Source organism: Sceloporus occidentalis, unplaced genomic scaffold (assembly GCF_023333645.1).
Source record: "Sceloporus occidentalis isolate IW3139 unplaced genomic scaffold, rSceOcc1.0.p SCAF_2, whole genome shotgun sequence".
NCBI classification, from domain to species: Eukaryota; Metazoa; Chordata; class Lepidosauria; order Squamata; family Phrynosomatidae; genus Sceloporus; species Sceloporus occidentalis.
Window position 1 is genome coordinate 84,181,440 of NW_028316982.1, and position 19,503 is coordinate 84,200,942.

Sequence of the window (19,503 nt, forward strand, 5' to 3'; positions counted from 1 at the left end):
TGACAAAGAAACTCCTTTTTCCAAAGTCTTTTTATGGGAACATGCCTGCCTTTTTTCCTTGTCTTCTGCCTAGCAGGAAGTGATTTTGCAGCATTGGCATTGGGAGGATGTTGAAGGAAGGCTGGAGAAAGACAGACTTTCAGTGTTGGGTTGCAGCAGCATGTCTGCAGTAAACAATGCAATAAAGCGTGACCTCGGAAAGAACGGGATTCTGCTGTAACTGATCTTGCTGTAGCTGTGTGTGCTTAAGACAGCTACCTACTGAGTATGTGTAAAGAGCAAAACAGAAAGAAAAGAGGAAAGTAGATTAGCCTGCCCCATCAGCTATCCTGGTCTGCATGTTTGGTCATCAAAATGGAAATTATAAGAACTGGAGCTATTGAAAGGGGGGCGGAAATCATTCCAACATGCATTTTGGAACTAACTTTCCAGTTTTCTCTAGATGATGAAAAATGTTTTTGTTTGCTTGTGCATGTCTCATCTTACCTGGTCATTTCATTTCAGATGTGCATTAGTTTTGAATTACGCTTGCAGTTGAACTACTCTTCTTGTTTTATTGTGTAGGAACTTATTCCTGTCCATTCTATGTTAGTTCTACCTCTGGTATCTAAGAGACAAAATAGACCGCCCCAAAGGGGCAGCTTTAAGCCACCCCTTCCAAATGCAGATTGGGGCTACGGGAACTGCACACCTCAGCCCCAATCCATCTTGAAGTTGCCTGAAAAAGAAGCGGTAAAGAGCTGCTCCTTTTTTTGGCAGTAAATAGTTGGCTTTCTGCCTGCACCAAGGCCAGAAGCTGGCTTTAAAGTGCTCCGGTGGCGTGTGGGATATAAATGCTGTGTCGCTGGAGCTCCTGGAAGCCAGCCCATGTGGGCAGCCAGGCAGACTGAAACAAACTTCAGGGCAACTTGGGGGCATGCGTCGTCTGTACGGCACACCCCCAAGCCGGCTGGAATCCAGCTTTTTATACCGATCTGTTCCAGCCCAAAGTTTCTGTTAAATAAGTAATGCCTAGGAACATATCTATTTTGTTAACTGAGGAATACCTTTAATTGTGTTTAGGCCTCTGATCCAAAACGCACTGCAGAATAATCCAGTTTGAGACCTCTTTAAGTGCCCTGACTCAATGCTAGGGAATTCTGGGAACTGTAGTTTTGTGAGACATTTAGCCTTCGCTGTCAGAGAGCTCTGGTGGCACAATTCCCAGGCCAGCACAGTTAAAATGGTCTCACACTGGATTATTTCTGCTGTCTGTTTTGGACCTCTGTCTCTAAATGTATCCTGACACCCATCCACCCCATCCCCAGAGAATATGCGCGTGCGAGCACACACACACACACACACACACATTTGGAAACTCTGGAGAATTGTTATTCCAAAGGCAGTGCGGCTGTTGATTACCTATGCTTGGGTGGTATTGTGTGGCCCTCCAAGTATTGCCAAACTGCATCTCCTATGTCTCATTGCTGATTGTGCTTGCTATGGCTCCTGGGACTTAAGACAAATCTGGAGGCTGCACTGTTTCTACCCCTGACCTGAATATAAAATGGAGAAGTTCCTGGATGAAGGGATAAGTGGCACAACATTGGATGCTGCTTAATGGGTAACATAAAAGTTAAGGTTCTAACAGGCATAATATCCATATACTTTTCAGGACCTTGCACTGACAAATCAATCCTTGTTTTATTTTGTAAGTAACTTTCTACTCATACTTGCTGTTTTACTAGTACATGGAATTAATTCAAAATTGATAATCAATAGAGTGCAGTCATTTCAGTTTCCTCCTTGCAACAGGTTGCAAATTTCCAAAATGATGGCAGGATTAACTTAACTTTAGTGTGCTACAGAGAATGAGTTTCCGGGATGGTATGACACATTTTAGCTGATGCTTGCCAAGACATAACAGTTTAAAAACTGACATTTGTGCACAACACCATACTGCCACAGTCCTTACTGCTTCATGACAAACTGTCACTCTGCAGTACTGTGTCTAGTTGGTAGCTGTAAAATTATCTTGTTTTATGTTGCAGAGGTTAGTATACTGTTGACAGTGCTCAGGAGTAAGACACATCTGTGCCACATGTGTATGATGGTAGCTAAAAAGTGTCAATTCATGAATTTGATAAAAACAAGATAGCAGATAAACCCAGGATATTTGACTTTCTCATTATTTGAGGTACATACTTGTTGTATCACATTTTTGTCCTATGTCATAAATGTAACACCCCCAAATCCCAAATCGTAACTGTTTATTTCATGTATTTAAGTGTGTATGATATGACCTAGCTGTACAAGCATAAACTCCCTGCAGTCATACAATGTTTTAGGCAATCTGGATTTAATTTCTAGTTTGGACAAAAACCCCTGATGAGGTTTTCTGACATTGTTCACAAGTGCTCAGGCTTGCATATTTGTTTGTGAGATGGAGATGAGTACTAGTAGGGTTCATAAACTTTTGAGAGAGTGAATAAGCAAAGACAGCAAAATGTGTTGTATTATAAATTGTTGTATAATAAAGTGCTAGTCTGTGTTATAAATATGCAAAGGGACTTTATGGTGAAGACATGAATCACTGACAGTGGTTTGCATATGAACCAACAAGAGTACTGAGATCTTCAGGAAAAGACTTTCTTTTGTTTCCTACTATCATCATGAGGCATGAGAGAGACTTCTCAGGGCTGCCCCCACACTCCTGCAGGCCCTTTTATAGGAGGTTAGATTGTCCCTCTCCCTGCTTTCTTTCCACTGGCAGGCAAAAATCTTTTTGTTTAAGCAGGCTTTTCATATGTAACTGCACTAGGGAGGCTTTTTATTGAGGTAAGTATTTTATTTATTTTTTATACTTATATAATGTTAGGGATTATGTTTTAGGGATATATTAAACAACAAGAGTGCCCCAAGAGACGTAACAGACTAACACCCAGGATGTTTTAAATATGACGATTTTAAATGTTTTTAAAATTGCACGGGCAGATTTTAATTGATTTCCTTCAGTGAGCTGCCTTAGACCCACTCTGGAAGAAAGGTGGCATATTGAATAAACATATAGCTGTGATGTTACAGAATAGTCCTAAGCATTGTCATTTCTGATGGACTTAACCTGCAGCCAAATATTTTATGCACAGGTTCTACATTTTGGCTAGGGTAAAAACTTTGCACATGTACTGTAGATTTATGCAGACAGGTTGAGGAAACTTGAATGAGAAAAAGTTCCAGTGAGAATATTTTAAAGTCAGATAATCATTTTAAAAAAGGCAGTTAGGAAGATCCAAAAAGTGGGTACAGAGGATGCTAAAGAAGCCAAGGGTCTATGATGGGGGTAAAGCCTTGAGAAAACTTTGCAATAGTTCTGTACTCAGGAGAGAAGACATTAGAGACAAAATGAAAAACACAAGGCAAGTAAGATATTTCATAACCCTCTTTATGATTAAAGGAAACAAGACAAAACAAGCAAGAGGTTTAAAATCAAATATCTGAGGCAAATCTAGCTTCAGGTCTGGTTATGGTTCAGAAACTGAGCTGGCTGCTTTAGGGGTTTCTTATGCTGGGAGCTGGACAAGGAGAGTATTGCAATGGCTAGTCTTTTTTGGAGGGATGAGCTTAGAAGATGATGCTGGGAGTTCCTTCTTCCACACCCTGTGTGGGTCTCTCAGGGCTCCCTTGCTGTTTAACATAGCCCTAAAACTACTTTGAATGGTTGTGCAAAGTTTGTGGATTTGGTACAGCCAGTATGCTGATGGCATCCAACTCTCTTTGTCCTCTTCATCTAAGTCAAGGAAGTTGTTTTGGTCTGTGATCAGTAATGGTCTGAATATGGGTGAACAAACTGAAGTTTAATACAGATAAGACAGAAATACTCCTAGGCAGTAAAAGGCCTACTTCAGCCTGTACTGGATGTAGTCTGTTTTGCTGCATGGATTTATTCTTAGATTCAGCTCTGAGCCCAGCTTTTGGCAATAGTTGGGAGTACTTTTGCACAGTGAAACTAGTGTACCGGGGTCGGCAACCCGCGGGCCGGATCCAGCCCGGTGAGGCCTTTCGACTGGCCCCAGCCCGGACCGGCCGCCGATTGCCACCCCCACTTCCGCGCTACTCGAGGTGCCATTTTGTCTTTTAAAATGGTGGCCGAAGTCTTGCGTGACCTTTCACGTCGTGGGGCAGGACGGGAAAGGTCGTGTGAGACTTCGCCACCATTTTAAAAGACAAAATGGTGGCGGGCCTGTAGGAGGCCTGCTGCGGTCGCCAGAAGGCTCCAGCAGCCTCAACGGGCCTCCTATAGGCCCGCTGCGGTCGCCAGAGCCCTCCACCAGGGCTCCAGGGGCCACAGTGGGCCTGTAGGAGACCTCCACTGCCGGCCTCCTCCTCCTTCTTGGCCTCTGTGGAGGCTGAAGCCTCTGCAGAGGCTCTGCAGAGGCTGGGAAGGAGCCTGCGGAGGCGGCCTGCCGCTCCAGGGCTCTGTTGAGGCCCATGCAGGCCCAGGCCTCCCTCTGGAGAGAGAGGCCTGGGGCTGCAAGAGCCGTGGAGGAGCCCAGCAGGCGGCCTGCCCAAGCCCTTCCCTTCAGCCAAAAGGGCCCCTTGGAGCCCTTTCGACCAAAGGGAAGAGCCAAAGGGAAGGGCCTGGGACAGGTGCCCAAGCCCTTCCTTTCAGCCGAAAGGGCCCCATGGAGCCTGTTCAGCCGAAGGAAAGGACCGAGGAGGAGAGGGCGGGCACACGCCTCCTCCTCCTCCCCGCAGGGCTTCGGCAGACCTGAGGTGTCCTTCGGAGGACACCTCAGGCCTGGCAAAGCCCCGAGGAGAGGAGCAGGGGCCACCGGCCTCGTCCTCCTCCTCCTCCCCATGGGGCTTCGGCAGACCTGAGGTGTCCTTTAGAGAACACCTCAGGCCTGGCAAAGCCCCGAGGAAAGGAGCAAGGGCTGCACGCCTGTTGCTCCTGCCCCTCATGGGCCCTTACTGGTCCCCAGCTGTCTCTGAGAGGCAGCTGGGGGCCAAGGAAGGGCAGGAGGAGCAGGTGCACGCCTGTCATCCCCTCTCCCAATCCCCCCCACTTCTACATGTCTCTCAGACAACTGGAGGTCGGGAAAAGGAGAAGAGAAAGCCCCACCCCCCGGAGGGTGGAAGCTCCGCCCCCGGCACGCGGCCCCCGAGTTTTTTGGCTTCGGCCCCCCAGTTGTCTGAAGGACAGCAACCTAGCCCCCAGGTCAAAAAGGTTGCCTACACCTGTAGTATACCATCTGTGATCATCGTCATTATTATTGTGTAAAAAAATTCTGCTAGTAGTTCTCATACTCCTACTATAACAGTGAGACAGAGACAGAGCTATTGCTCTTACTTGATAGGTGATAGTGGCCTGTTACAGACTGCCAAAATAAAGCTGCTTCGGGTCTCTTTGGAGGTATGTTATTTAAATGATGCATGGGTCCGGAGGTCACGCCAAAGCCACACTCCATTCCTAAGCACTGGAGTGCAGCTTCCGGATTCTTAGGATGCATGCATCATTTAAACAGCATACCTCCAAAGAGACCCAAAGCAGCTTTATTCTGGCAGTCTGTAACAGGCCAGTGAGACTATTTTGAGATTTGAGTTTAACTGTCTGAGGCCCAAAAAAATCTCTAACAGTGTTTCTCAGTGTGGTGCCCACCAGATGTGATCCGGAGGGCAGCACGTTGGGATAGGCTGATCAGTGTGCTCTCTCTTAGTCTCTGTACAATATCATTGACTTGAGTAAAAGCTAAGTCTGGCTCTCAGTAGACTAAATTGAATTGTGATACTGACAAGAATTAATGCCAAGATTTTTAAAATAAGTATGAAGTGCTAGAGGTTGATTTATGACTAGTACAGAGCAGGCTTTACTGCTTCTGCTGTTAGCACAGTGAAATCCTGATAAGTTAGTTCAGATCATTATTATTTAAATACCTATTCAGGTTAAAAGGGGGGATGAAACAACATTCATTTCATTTTTCAATTGATCTGTAAATAGCCATGAAAATCAATTTCTTTTCTGCATCCAATTAAGATCAACCATTTCCCTTGCTTCTGGAAAATTCAGCCAAAATTAAGCTTGATCTTAAAGGCAGCATGTGATTAGGATCACCCTTTCTGTCAGGCAATGGATCAGTATTTGAATATAGTTGCCACCAGACCCTGGGCATCCCATACTGGCTTTGTAATTTCAACAGTGTGGGAAGCCAAGAGAAATGCCCTTAAGGATATGCCACACTTCCATTTAATCGTTACAGTGTTCAAAATATTGGCTGTTGTGTAATTGCTGTGAAATCCAGTTATGCAAACTCTAGCTTCTTTCCAAGCTAGAATATTTACGATGGGAAAAGCAGCCAGAATTGTAAGGGTTTATTTCATTGGGCAGGATATTGTAAGAACCCCTTTGGTGTGTGCTGTAGGCAGGCTTCTTTTGGAGTCTGGACATCTGTTAACATGCATGATCCCACACTTACTTTTTAGAGTTCTAAGAGGATTGTCATGTGAGAGTGGGTCATTTCCTGCTTCAGCATTTCTCAGCACAGTGGAAAACCCCAGTTTTGTTGCTGCCTTGTTGACATTCTAATATGGTCCAATAGATTTGTCTAATGTTGTGGGCCAGTAGATCTGCTTTGAGTTTCTTTAGTTCTGACTAAGCCTTATGATTATATGTCTTAGGGGTTTGATGCTATTTCACAATGCAATCAATTTCGCTGTGTAATTAATTTTACTAGGTAGATAATTATGTTATTACTTTGCTGCCAAGGGTTTTTTTTTTAATTGCTGCTGATATTTGCTGTGATGTCTTAACTCTGCTTAAGTTCAGTTGTGTCCAGCACAGGTTAGTGATAAAGAGCTTGATAACAGCTGAGATTTTTTATATTTCCTTTTGTTATCTTAATTATCTGCTAACTTCTTGGATAGGACTATAGTCCATATCCTGTTTACCCAGTTCTTAACTGATAAATTATCTATTCCCCCCCCCCCCCCGTGTTTTGACCACTTCTAGACTTTTTTTTTGTATCCTGTGGACATCATTTATTACTTTTATGTGTTAAAGTAATGGTGAATTTAAACCACCAAACCACCAAGTTAAATTTTGGATTAATAAATAGATAAGTACTATTACAATAATATGTAAAGGAACAATATGTAAATTGCAGGTGTAAGAGGTTTGACATAGTGGTATTTCTGTTATGTACTTGGGGTATGGGAAGAGAGGGTGAGTTTATTTCTAACACAGAGGGAATTTGTAATACTGAGACTGTTATTATTGTTAAATATCAATAAAATTTTAATATTTTTAAAAAGAAAATTAATAAGAAAATTAATAAGATACCTGCTTTCATTAACTGTGCATGGAGGAGGTATGATAAAGATGTGCAACAAAGTGTTGAGCCATAACTGGAAGAAGAGTTACAAATAAAATAGCTACCTCTATCATGGTACTCTTTTCGGTCAGGAGTAAGAAAATCACATTTCAGTACTGAAGTAGTAAGTGCAAACAATATAACTTTGGGAAAGGACTGGTATACATAGCACCTAGTTTTTCTAGTTACAGTCGGCCTCCCTTATCCACAAATTTTTTGTCCATAGATTCAAGCATCCACAGCTTGAAAATATTAAAAAAAATATAAATTCCAAATAACAAACCTTGATTTTGCCATTTTATATAGGGTAGAGTAGACCATTGTACTCTGTCATTGTATTTAATGGGACTTGAGCATCCATGGATTTTTTTTTATCCATGGGGGATCCTGGAACCAAACTCCAGTGGATAACAAGGGCCCACTGTACTTTTAAAGGAAAACGTGAGCAGAATTTTTCATGTTTCATGTTATTTCCATCAATCCTAAGGGCTGCATGTGCATGTGTGTGTGCATGTATTTAGAAAAGTAATGAAAACGAGATAAAAATAACATTATCAATATGACAAGCTACTAAATTTTAAAATATTTTTGTATGTAATGGTAATGAAGAGAATCAGTGTAGCGTAGTGGTTTTAGTGTTGTACTATGACTCTAGAGACCAGGGTTTGTGACTCTAGAGCAGGGGTAGGCAACCTTTTTGGGCCGGGGGCCGGGTTGCTGTCCCTCAGGCGACTGGGGGGCCGAAGCCGGGGATGGAGCTTCCACCCTCCGGGGGCGGGGCCGCATGCCGGAGGTGGAGCTTCCACCCTCCGGGGGTGGGGCCGCATGCCGGGGGTGGAGCTTCCACCCTCCGGGGAGGGGCCACGTGCTGGGGGTGGAGTTTCACCCTCCGGGGGCCAGGCCTCCCCATCTTTGCAGGCCCCTGTCAGGGCCCCAGGCCCTGTCAGAGGCCGGCAAAAAAGCCTCTTGGAGGACCCCAGTGACTGCATCGAGCCTCCTGGAGGCCCGCTGCCGCCGCTGGAGCCCTGTTGGAGGGTGCCACCGTCGGCATCGGGCCTCCAGGAGGCCCGCTGCCGCTGCCGGAGCCCTCGAACAGGGCTGCGACGGCGGCATTGGGCCTTCCAGGGGCCCGCTGCCACCGCCGGAGCCCTGTTGGAGGGCGCCAGCGACGGCATAGGGCCTCCAGGAGGCCCGATGCCGTCGCCGGGGCCCTCGAAGAGGGCTCCGATGGCTTCAGTGGGCCTTCCAGAGTCCCGATGCAGCCGTCGGAGCCCTCTTTGAGGGCGCCAGCGATGGCATTGGGCCTCCAGGAGGCCCGATGCCGTCGCCGGGGCCTTCGAACAGGGCTCCGACGGCTTCAGCGGGCCTTCCAGAGGCTCGATGCGGCCGTCGGAGCCCTCTTTGAGGGTGCCAGCGATGGCATCGGGCCTCCTGGAGGCCGAAGTCTTGTACAACCTTGTTTGAGGTCGTGCGAGACTTCGCCTCTGGGCGCCGCCATTTTTTCGCCCAAAATGGTGCCGAACTCTCGCACGAACTCAAAGAAGGTCGCGCGAGAGTTCGGCGCCATTTTGGGTGAAAAATGGCGGCGCCCAGCGCGGCTTTTTGCCACTATGGGCACCGTTATTTTTTCGTGCGGCGGCGGCGGCAGCAACCGCCCCCAGGGCCCGCAACAAAGGCCTCCAGGGGCCAGATCTGGCCCGCGGGCCGGAGGTTGCCGACCCCTGCTCTAGAGACTAGCCATGGAAATCCTTTGGGAGACTTTAGGCAGGCCTTACTCTCTCAGCCTCAGAGAAAGACAAAGGCAAACCTTTAACAAATCTTGCCAAGAAAATCCTGTGATAGGGTCACCTTAGAGTTGCCATCCGTTGGAAATGACTAGAAGGCACACAACCAGACTGCAGTGGTAATAAAATACTTTTGTAATGAGACACAGTGATTTACTTTTAATTCGTAACTTTCCAAGTTTTGGATAGACAAATTTGGCCTTTGCCTTCCCTTGAACTTTCAAGTCATTCATGTAATGCCAGAAATTATTGTTTGCTACCTGCCACCAGCACAAACAGCCAAACCATAGTCTATGTATTATTGATGATAAAAACTTTGGTTTAATTTGACTGGATGATGTAATGAGGGTTGGATTGATCTTATCTGATCGCAGTTGCTTTCAAATACAGGCATAGCAGGGAAGGTGGGGATTGAGGTATTCCATAAGGAAACAATCTTCATTTCAAGTAATTGATCAAACATTCTAATAACTAGCATAGTGTAGTGACTAGAATGCTGGACTAGGACTATAGAAGACCAAGGTTCAACCATGGAAATCAAGAGGGTGTCCATGGGACAGTCACATTCAACTTTAGATGAAGGCAATGCCAAACTCTCTCTACAAAAGATAAATCTTACCAAGACAACCTGTGGGTTACTGAGGTAAAGTCCACTTGAGAGAGAGAGGCTTTCACAGTAGCATCTAGAGCTTCCTCTCCAATCTGGTTTATTGAGAGAGTTTGGATTGGTGCCCCAAAAATGTGGGCACAGTGCTTGGAAGTGTGAGCTTTGGTACAGTCTTGGTTGATCTTTGTTTATTGATTCATAGATTCCATATTGGTTATTATTATTAATCTTTATTAATTTTATTATTAATAATACAAGGGACTGGCATGAAGTATTCTTAAGGAAACTTACAACTACTGCTGAAGAATCCTTTTCTTGTTTCCCTTGTGTGGGGCGGGAATCAATTCAAGCTTGCCATTTTTTGATCTAGGTAGTGGACTTTTTTACATTAAACGGACTGTTTGAATCTATTGTAATGTGCTCTGTAATGAAATCTTCACTGAAGTGATCTATGCTGGGAGATAAAAAGTGAACCTGGCCATTTTGAATATGTTGGGATCTCTGCTCTTTGTATGTCTTTTTAATAACATTGAGCACAACTTCTTTTGGATAGTTTGCTTGCAAGCCAGTGACTGCTTCAGATGAGTAATGGAATGCATCAGGGAGAATAAAGTGAAGATCAATCTAGATAGGACAGGGATGCCAATAGCGGACAGGCCCATTGACCCAGATATGTGACTTCCAGATAGGGTTATTTTAGGAAGCAGGTTTTCAGTGTGATAATATATCTGAAATAGTTAGTTATTAACCCCTTCTCCTCTTATGGAAATTCTGTTATGAATTAATTATTTAATTGTGTCATTCTTAAAGCTTAATTACACAATATATGTCAGTTTGAACACTTCACAGCAGAAATGCAAGACATGTATTTAAATATAAATAAATATGAATACACTTTTTTTTAGTCATGCCAACTGCACAGAAGGGATATTTTCTTTGAGGCAAAGTTGTTGTTTTCTTTTTGGACAAAGATTTTATGTGGTCTAACTTGAAAATTCTTGAGATATGTAGATGAGAGTAATGTATTTTCTTTCTCTTTTTAATGTTTTGGACAGCTTCCTTCTGAAGATCAGTGTAAGAAGATGTGTATGGTACTGAGTAGTCCTTTAGGAAGAATTGAGATATTTGGATGCAAGGTGGGAGTACATGAAATACACCTCCAAGAAGATGCTGTGCCACTCAGTGGGTAAGTCCTTTGTCCCTATGGTTATTTTTGTCAAATGTTTCCATGTATTTTTTTTAAGAAAGTCAAAATTCATTCCTACAATTCAGTGGCAAATATTTGCCTGATTTAATGGAGCTGCTTTGCAAATGAAATAATATTTTAATTTTTAAGAAAAGAAAAAATGTCTAGTCCTTTGGAGGTAGCATGGCCTGAAAACAAACAATTTGTCACTGCTTGCTGAAGAATTTACGAATATTTTCACAATGTCTCTGCATCATCATGGAGTGGTGATGCAAAGTCCACAGATGTGCTCATCATTGCTGAATGTGTCTTTTCTTCTGGCAAGTGTAACTTGAAGTCAATGGAAATACTGCTCTGTCCAAGTGAAGCTCAGGGCAATGTCAGGGAAAAGACTGCCCTCCTTAAATCTGGACAGGCTAGGGGCGAGTTGCCTTTTGTCTTGTTTGCTGGGGAGAAAGGTGGGCTATAATGGAATGAATGAATGAATGAATGAATAAAACATTTTGGTTGACTACTGTGGACAGATTTTGTTGATCACTGGTGAAGACAAAGCATTAAAAAATCATAGTGAGTTACACTGATGAAAATCTGTATGAGAGCCATTATTAGTCCAAAACACACTGCAAATGTAATCCAGTTTGAGACCGCTTTAACTTCCCTGGCTCAGTGCTAGGGAATTTTGGGAATTGTAGTTTATTGTGACACTGGAACTCTCTGACAAAGAAAGCTAATGTCTCCTAAAACTATAGTTTCTAGAATTCCCTAGCATTGAGCCAGGGCAGTCAAAGCAATCCCAAACTGGATTATTTCTGATGTGTGTTTTGGACCACAGTTTTCCTCTTTATGTCTTCCTTTTTTCATCACAAGCCTCTAGTAGGCAATGGTAGGATTCTTTCCCAGTCCAACCACCATCTCAATGCTGTTGGGTAAGGACACAGGAGGCAGCCTTTTCCATGGCTGGTGGCAGGCAGTAGAATGTCCTTCTACAGGAGGCTATGCTGTTCCTCCCCTCTTTTGTTTCACCAGCTGACAATTACTTTTTTATTCAGACACTTAATAATTTATTGGTTTCGGGGGGGTTATTAAAGGGAGTATTCTGTATTTTTAATGTAATGGTTATATTTTTAAATGATTTTACACTTTTAATAACTTAGTATCATTTTAATATGATAACTTGTTTATTATTATGAGGTTTTAGCTATATTTTCTTTTAGCATTTTTGAGTGATCTTGGACCCATCCTGTGATAAATGTAGGATAAAAATAAAATGTAAAAAATAGCTAATACATAGATATCACAAAGGGTCACTATTACATATATGGTTTAGAATAGGGTAGACATACATTAAAACTAAGGTAACTACTTTCACTCTGTCTAATGACAACTTATCAAAACATATTTTTGAACACACATACTTCCTCATGCCCAAAAGTTGATGTTGCTTCTTCCTTCCAAGGAATCATGTCTGATTCTATGAAACATTATCTTTGCAGTATACAGCCAGCCCTTATTATCTGATGATACACTTGTGGGTGCTCAAGTGCCATTAAATACAGTGGTGTAGTAAAATAATGTCCCTTGTATACAATGGCAGAATTAAAGTTTGCTTTTTAGAATTGTTTTCAAGCTGTGGATGTTTAAATCCATGGATAAGGAATCTGTGGACTGACTCTGCCTTACTTGGGGACCAGGAAACTACTTGTCCTATGGCAGTTGTTCTGTCATATATGTTATATTTTGATAGGCCAGGTAAAGGAGGAAGACAGTGGTAATGTGTCCAGAAGTTGGCTGAGAGTGCTTTGAAAGTTGGGGCAGAGTTGTGATTATGGAGAAGATAGTAGGAAGTTCATTAAGCCATGCATGAAGGAAGAAGAAACAGTAACTAATTGGTGATAAGAAAACTTATGACTAAGGAAGATGCATGTATTCATGGTAGGCCTGAGGAACATGGCCACTTGGCATTTTAATCTAGTTTCTGTGGTTGTGATTTTCTCTAAATGATGTTGTCTTTGTATGCTTCGCAAACAACTCACTTTTCTTTTTGATTTAGTTTTGCTATGCAGTGCCATAGCTGTAGGGTTGCCATAAGTGAGGACCTCCAAACCGGGACAAATGTAGGGCAACATTTTCAAATGTAGGACACATTTTTATAAAAATGGAGGACGCACAAAAAATTGAGGTTTTTTTTTAAAAAATGTTAATATAAATGCATGTTTTTAGGCATGATCAAAATGGAGGACATTTTGGCATTATTCTTAGACAGATGGCAGAAATGGACTTGCCCTCAGGTTCAACTGTACTTCTCAGAAGTGTGTACTTGGGCAAGGGACTGTGGTTTTTCTTCACTGCGCATGAGTTTGTAAAAATCACAGCAAGTTACATTGGCCGTGCCTCAGAGGCTTGTTGATATCAATATCATCATCATCATCATCATCACTATAATTGGCCAAGAAAGGCAGACTTGTTAGCATTCAAAGCACCATAAATACACAAAAAATGCACTTGCATATATTTAATAATAAAAAATAATGAAAAAATAAATAAATAACAAGGCAGGGATGTATATATTTGATAATAAAAATTAATGTAATAAAATAAAAAACAAGCAATAATAAAAATTAATAAAATAAAACAAAAACAAGCAATAATAAAAATTAATGAAATAAAATAAAACAAGCAATAATAAAAATTAATAAAATAAAATAAAAACAAGCAATAATAAAAATTAATAAAATAAAAAATAAAAAGCAATAATAAAAACTAATAAAATTAAATAAAAACAAGCAATAATAAAAATTAATAAAATTAAATAAAAACAAGCAATAATAAAAATTAATAAAATTAAATAAAAACAAGCAATAATAAAAATTAATAAAATAAAAAATAAAAAGCAATAATAAAAATTAAAAAAAAATAAAATAAGTATTTTATATTTTAAAAAATAATTTAAAACCCCCAAAATACCAAGGCAGACCTAATGGCTACTGACTCAGCTTTCCTCTTCCTCCTCCTCCTCCTTCTGTGGCCCAATTCTGCCCTGGCCTTCAGGCACCCTTCCTCCGGCTCCTTTCTCCTCCTCCCCCCCTCGTCCTCCTCCTTAGGATGCCTGGCGTGGGAGGAAGGGAAGCGGGGCAAGCACGAGCGCACGCACGGAGGGAATGGTGCAGGCGCACGCGCGGAGGGAATGGGGAAGGCGCGCGCGCTGCCACTCGTCCCTACTGAGGCCTGGGCAGGGCGCAAGCTCTCCCAGTGGTAGGGCTGCCATAATTGTCCACTTTTACCAGGGACAAAAAGTGGAACAAATTCAAGACCAAACTGTAGGACAACTGCAGGACAAAACTCAGCCCAAAATGTAGGACATTGAAGAAAAATGGTGGACCTTAAATGTCCTACATTTTGAGCTGAGTTTTGTCCTGCAGTTGCCCTACAGTTTGGTCTTGAATTTGTCCTACATTTTGTCCCTGGTAAAAGTGGACAATTATGGCAGCCCTACCCAGTGGGGGCGCGGTGGCAGCGGCGCTTCTGCCGCCGGCCCGCCGAGGAAGAGGAGGAAGGTGGAGCCGGAGGAGGAGGAGGAGGTGGGTCGGCGCCGCAGCAGCCGCATTAGCGGCAGCGGCAATGGCCGGAGCGGACCCCCCAAACCGGGAACAAGGCACGGGTGGGGGCCCAAACCGGACCGTGACCGGGAGGGGCCCCCCGAAACCGTGAATGGCACGGGGGCCGCCGGGTTATGGCAACCCTACATAGCTGTGACTGTAGTATCTGGCCTATTGCTTACAAATATACTTCTTTTGTGGACAAAGAACCAACTGATATATTTTCCAACTGCTTCTCTTGCTTTGGTTGACAGGCAGTTTAAAAACAACAAGCAAGTAAACCCATGCATGCTAGTCAATTGCACAAATTTTAATCCATTGACTAAATCTGTATAAAACAATTTTTGTGAAGTGGAAAAACATTATTTGTCTGTTATTTTATATAATGTAATTGGGTCACAGAAAAGAAAATGTCTCTCACAACAAAATTACAGTTTTGATGGATGGATTCCGTTCTTTCTGTGTGAGGAGCTCTATGAGTGGCTATCCATGGGATTTTAAATGCCTTTACAATTGTGGGCCAGCCCTGATACTAAGCAAAATACACTAAGGCCCTCCTTTCATCTTAACCTGGCTTCAGAGGGTGAGAAAAGGTAGCACATCTCCATCATGCTTAGGATCAGAAGAAGATGAAAGGCTCTCCCTCCATCTTAACTGCCACCATCCTGGCCTCAAAGGGAGAGAAGAGGCAGGCACAGTTCCATCATGACTTGGCCCAGAGGAAATTGAAAGGCCTGTAAGCAAAGTCTGGGACCTGTCTGGGAGGACCACCCTAGAATCTTAGGGTAATAAATATTAGCTCAATTTAAGGCTCGCTTTCTCAGCCTTAGCATCGTTTTAACCAATGTTTACTGAGGTCCAAGACAGACTGAGACCATAAGGCAAATTCTCAATCTATTGAGTTTTATTTAAAAGAGAAAAATCCACATGCGCGCTGGCACGCACACACACGCACGCACGCACACACACACACACACACACACTTCCATTAGAAATAGGGAACAAAGAGTTAAGTTGGAATAGAAAGGGACCATATGACCTGAATGGGATGGCTGCTTCTTCTTCTGCTGATGTTAAGATGGACAATAGAGACTCATTTGCTCTCTTGATAGAGAAGTGATGTGGGGCATGGCAAATTTGGCAGCACTTCTGCCTGGAAGCAAAGTAAGCCAAGGAACAAAGGAAGGCGTGGGGTTTAAGTAGGATTTTTTGATGCTTTGTGCAAAAGGGACCAGAGCTTGAATGGTCCATATCAAAGAAGTCTTTGATATGTATCTTACATGCTTTTGAAGTTTGGTTTTCCCAGAAGGGAAGAAAGAAAGGTGTGAATTCGTAGACGGGATGGCCAGATAGATGGATCTGCTTCTTTCCATGCCAGAGGCCCATTTGTTATATTACCTCTTTGTGTGTGGCAGCATTTCCTGGGGGCAACCTCAAGACTCTCCAGTGTTGAGATCATGGAGGCTTGGGTCCTACAGGGGAAGGCCCATATTAATTGATATCAAAGATTAGTCCTTGATTCAGGTAACCACTGTATGTAACAGGTCCTCCCTCCATCTTAACTGCTACCACCTTGGCCTTGTGGAAGAGAGAGAACAGATAATATCTGCTGGACTGGATCCCCTTTCCCACTGCTATTCCCTCCTCCTTTTGTGTCATGTCTTTTTAGATTGTAACCCTGAAGGCAAGGAACTATCATATTAACAATCTGTACGCTGATCTGAGACCTTTTGTTGCCAAATAGCAATATAATTGCTCTAAATGAATGAATGTGATGAAATATATCCACTGTCACAGGCAGTAATGGCTAGGAAGTTTGTGTGGAAAGTGATGGTAGTTCCCCTTACTGTTTCTTCCAAGCCCTTCTTCTTGTCATTCAGCTCTCTTAGGGTATGTGTCTGCCACATGGCTTCCCTACGCTATATGTGTTAAATTGTTACCTGCAGGTACTGAAGTACCCTTTCAACATCAGAGGTGAATTAAGATTTAGTCGCCAAGCCAGCTAGCTTCTTCATGTGGAATGGGAAAAGGTGGGAATAATGTTCTGCATCTTAGACAGCAAAATGTATTGAGTTTTTCCTGAACCAAGGACTCCCTTTTAATTAATCAAAACATTTTTAATTGATGAACAGATTTATCAACTGAAAGTTGTAGCCCAATTTTGTAAATATTGTATATAATTAGTGACTAAACATTAAGCAGAACTATTTAGAACCCATTGTATCAAGGACTCAAGAACAGATACTGTATTATTTATGGAAATATTTTCTTTCCTAAGGGTACTTCTGCTAATCTTTTAAGAAAGCATTCTCCTGTATTACTAAAAATGTAAAGCTATTTGTAAATGCACAAGTTGAAATATAGCATTTAATCTCCTCTTCTGATTGATAGGAAAGAGTTGTTAAAATATCTAGTCTCATTATCTTTGACAGAACAAAACAAAATGAAGTGTCTCACTTTCTCTTCTTTTAAACATTGTCTAGTAAACACTGTAATAAGAACATTGGAAAGTACACACAACCTATAAAAATAATAATGGTTCCTGTCAGGCAGAATTGTAATGAATACAAGTGTGGTTATAAATGTTTGTGTTCTACGGTCATGGAGATATTTTGCATAGTGTTGCATATTACATATGTTACATATTTTATAACTTTGATACCTAAGCTCTGTGTTAGGATCATTTGGGCAGTTCTGTGATACATTTCCAAATATTGAGGCTCAGCAAAAGTCTTAGGCTCTTCCTTGAAATTAAGGAACTTCCATGGGATAGTCTCATATTGTTCCCTTCAGGCCGATATTTATAGTAGTAGTCCACTTAAAATCTTTAATATCCATTCATCCTTTATTTTTGAGTGCAACAGGAAGATGCCTGCTATTGAACAGAAGATGGTTTAAACTCTCACCTGTAAGAAGATGTTTGGAATAGAAATTGAGGGGTTCCAGATAGGAAAGAAGGAAAGTTGCAAAGGGTATTAACTCATTTATTATGACATAACTTGCCAACTTCGCCAGCTTACATTTTTTTTCCAATGGACCAACACAGTTATTCTTTAATGATTATAAAAATGTCAATGAAATCTCTCAGCATCCTCCAACCGAAAGAAAAAGTTTGGCTTTTTCATAATTTTTCATAATTCATAGTCCCTTACCAAAGGGACTAACTAGAAGGGTGTGTGTGTGTGTGTGTGTGTGTGTGTGTGTGTGTGTGTGTAAATTAATCCCTGTCTTCTTGTGTAAATACGAATATCATATTGTGACAAGAAACATGAGTACTTTGTCTATTTGGCAATTTTAAAGCTGAGTTGCAGATGGTTTTATTCAGGGAAGTGTTCCAGATTACCACCTGATTTGCCGGTTGTTAACATCTTCCTTGTATTTGTACCTTTTATAATTGTCAGTATTTTGTTATATGATGCCTTAATTTTTTTAACTTTGTTTGGTCTGTAGACTATATGCTGTCTGGCAGGTTTTATGTCTATTTTATCTCCTGTTTGTAAAACTCTGTGTAAAATGTTACAGCGCTATATAAATAAATGATGATGATGATGATGATGATAATAATAATAAATAGCCTTCAGTGATGCCACTGCTATGCATCCAAAACCTCCAAGAACCATGATCATAAACAGCCATGCTCAGATCTTACAAACTCGGGCCCTTGTTTACCCTTGATTGACTCATCCACCTGTACTTTTGTTTTCCACTTTTCCTACTGCCTAACACTTCACCCAGCATTGTTTTCTTTTCTAATGATCACTACTGATTACAGCTGATACAATAATACTGCTCTACAAACACTGAAGCCATTGTGAAATCGAAGGCTTTCATGGCCAGCATCCATATTTTTTGTGGGTTTTTTCAGGCTTTGTGGTCGTGTTCTAGAAGAATTTATTCCTGACATTTCACCTGCATGTGTAGCTGGCATCTTCAGAGAATGGTGGCACAAAAAAATATAGTGAAGGCATTGTATGAATATTTGACATTTTTCTTAAGATCCATTTTTATTTTATAGCTATATTCACTGCATAAATGCAGTTTTGTTGTGAGGAAAGAAATTTTGTAAGGAAAGAAATTCTAATTTTAAAAATTGCTTTTAAATATTTCTTCAGTAATTGTAAGATGGAGCTCAGTGTTGTCCCATAAAATTCTCAATTTTTTTTAACCGACTGTGACTGATTTACTGGCCAGTGTCGTCAATCAGTAAAAAAAGTGGGATTTTTATGGTGCAACACTGAGATCCATCTTATAATCACTGAAGAAATATGTAAAAATATTTTTTTTAAGTTAGAATTTCTTTCCTTACAATATTCAGTTTCAAAACAGCAATGCTACATTAAAAGCACTGAAGGTTGCATGCTCCTTTGTCCTGAGAAATCATGTTTCATTTCAGAAAGTCAGTAGCAGAGCAGAATCTTCTATGTGTGTGGTGTGTTTTAATGACCAAGGGATTATAAGTCTTGCAATGCTTGCTCCTGATGGAATCCATGTTATTACTTTTAAATCTTCTTATCCTGTGCCTTCTTCCAGAAAGTCATCTTGCCCTCCCTAGCTGGTTGGAGTAGATGAAGCATTTAGAAAGCTCTCACTCCAAGTCTTCTTGTTTCTGACACGAGGGAGTCTTCAGCACTCGTGAATGAACATCAAGTAAACCTCCTGCAAGTGGAGCAAACATTGATTTGCTTTGAAGATGTCTTTATGCATGTAGTGAAAGTGGTGGGAACAATGAGCATGGGATGGCTCATTGAGGTAGTTAGAGAGGTTTAAATTTTGTGCACACAAAACATTCGCCTTTTTCTTGTGGTACTTTTTGGTCATAAAGTGGAGTTTAATTAATTGAGAACCAGTCTGATGAAGTCTTCAGCTTTTTCAGACCCGCATTCAGTTTCACCTTCATCTAGCAATATGGGGCCTACTTTATTTTTATTTTAAAAAATTCTATATAATCTGTACAGTAGTGTTCCCTTCCCCATTGACCTTCTCC

General features: G+C 41.8%; 1 protein-coding gene across 8 annotated transcripts in view; it reads left to right on the forward strand.

Annotated features, from left to right (window-relative positions):
• MGMT (O-6-methylguanine-DNA methyltransferase) overlaps positions 1–19,503 on the forward strand; it is a 257,446-nt gene that overhangs the window by 43,262 nt on the left and 194,681 nt on the right. For 7 of the 8 annotated variants that reach the window (XM_089510153.1, XM_089510155.1, XM_089510154.1 and 4 more), the window contains one exon: positions 10,793–10,923. In XM_089510153.1, coding sequence (XP_089366279.1) covers positions 10,793–10,923 — 131 coding nt within the window. Of the gene's footprint in view, positions 1–9,850; positions 9,903–10,792; positions 10,924–19,503 lie in introns of those variants that run through there. The other variant, XM_089510152.1, reaches the window with a different exon arrangement.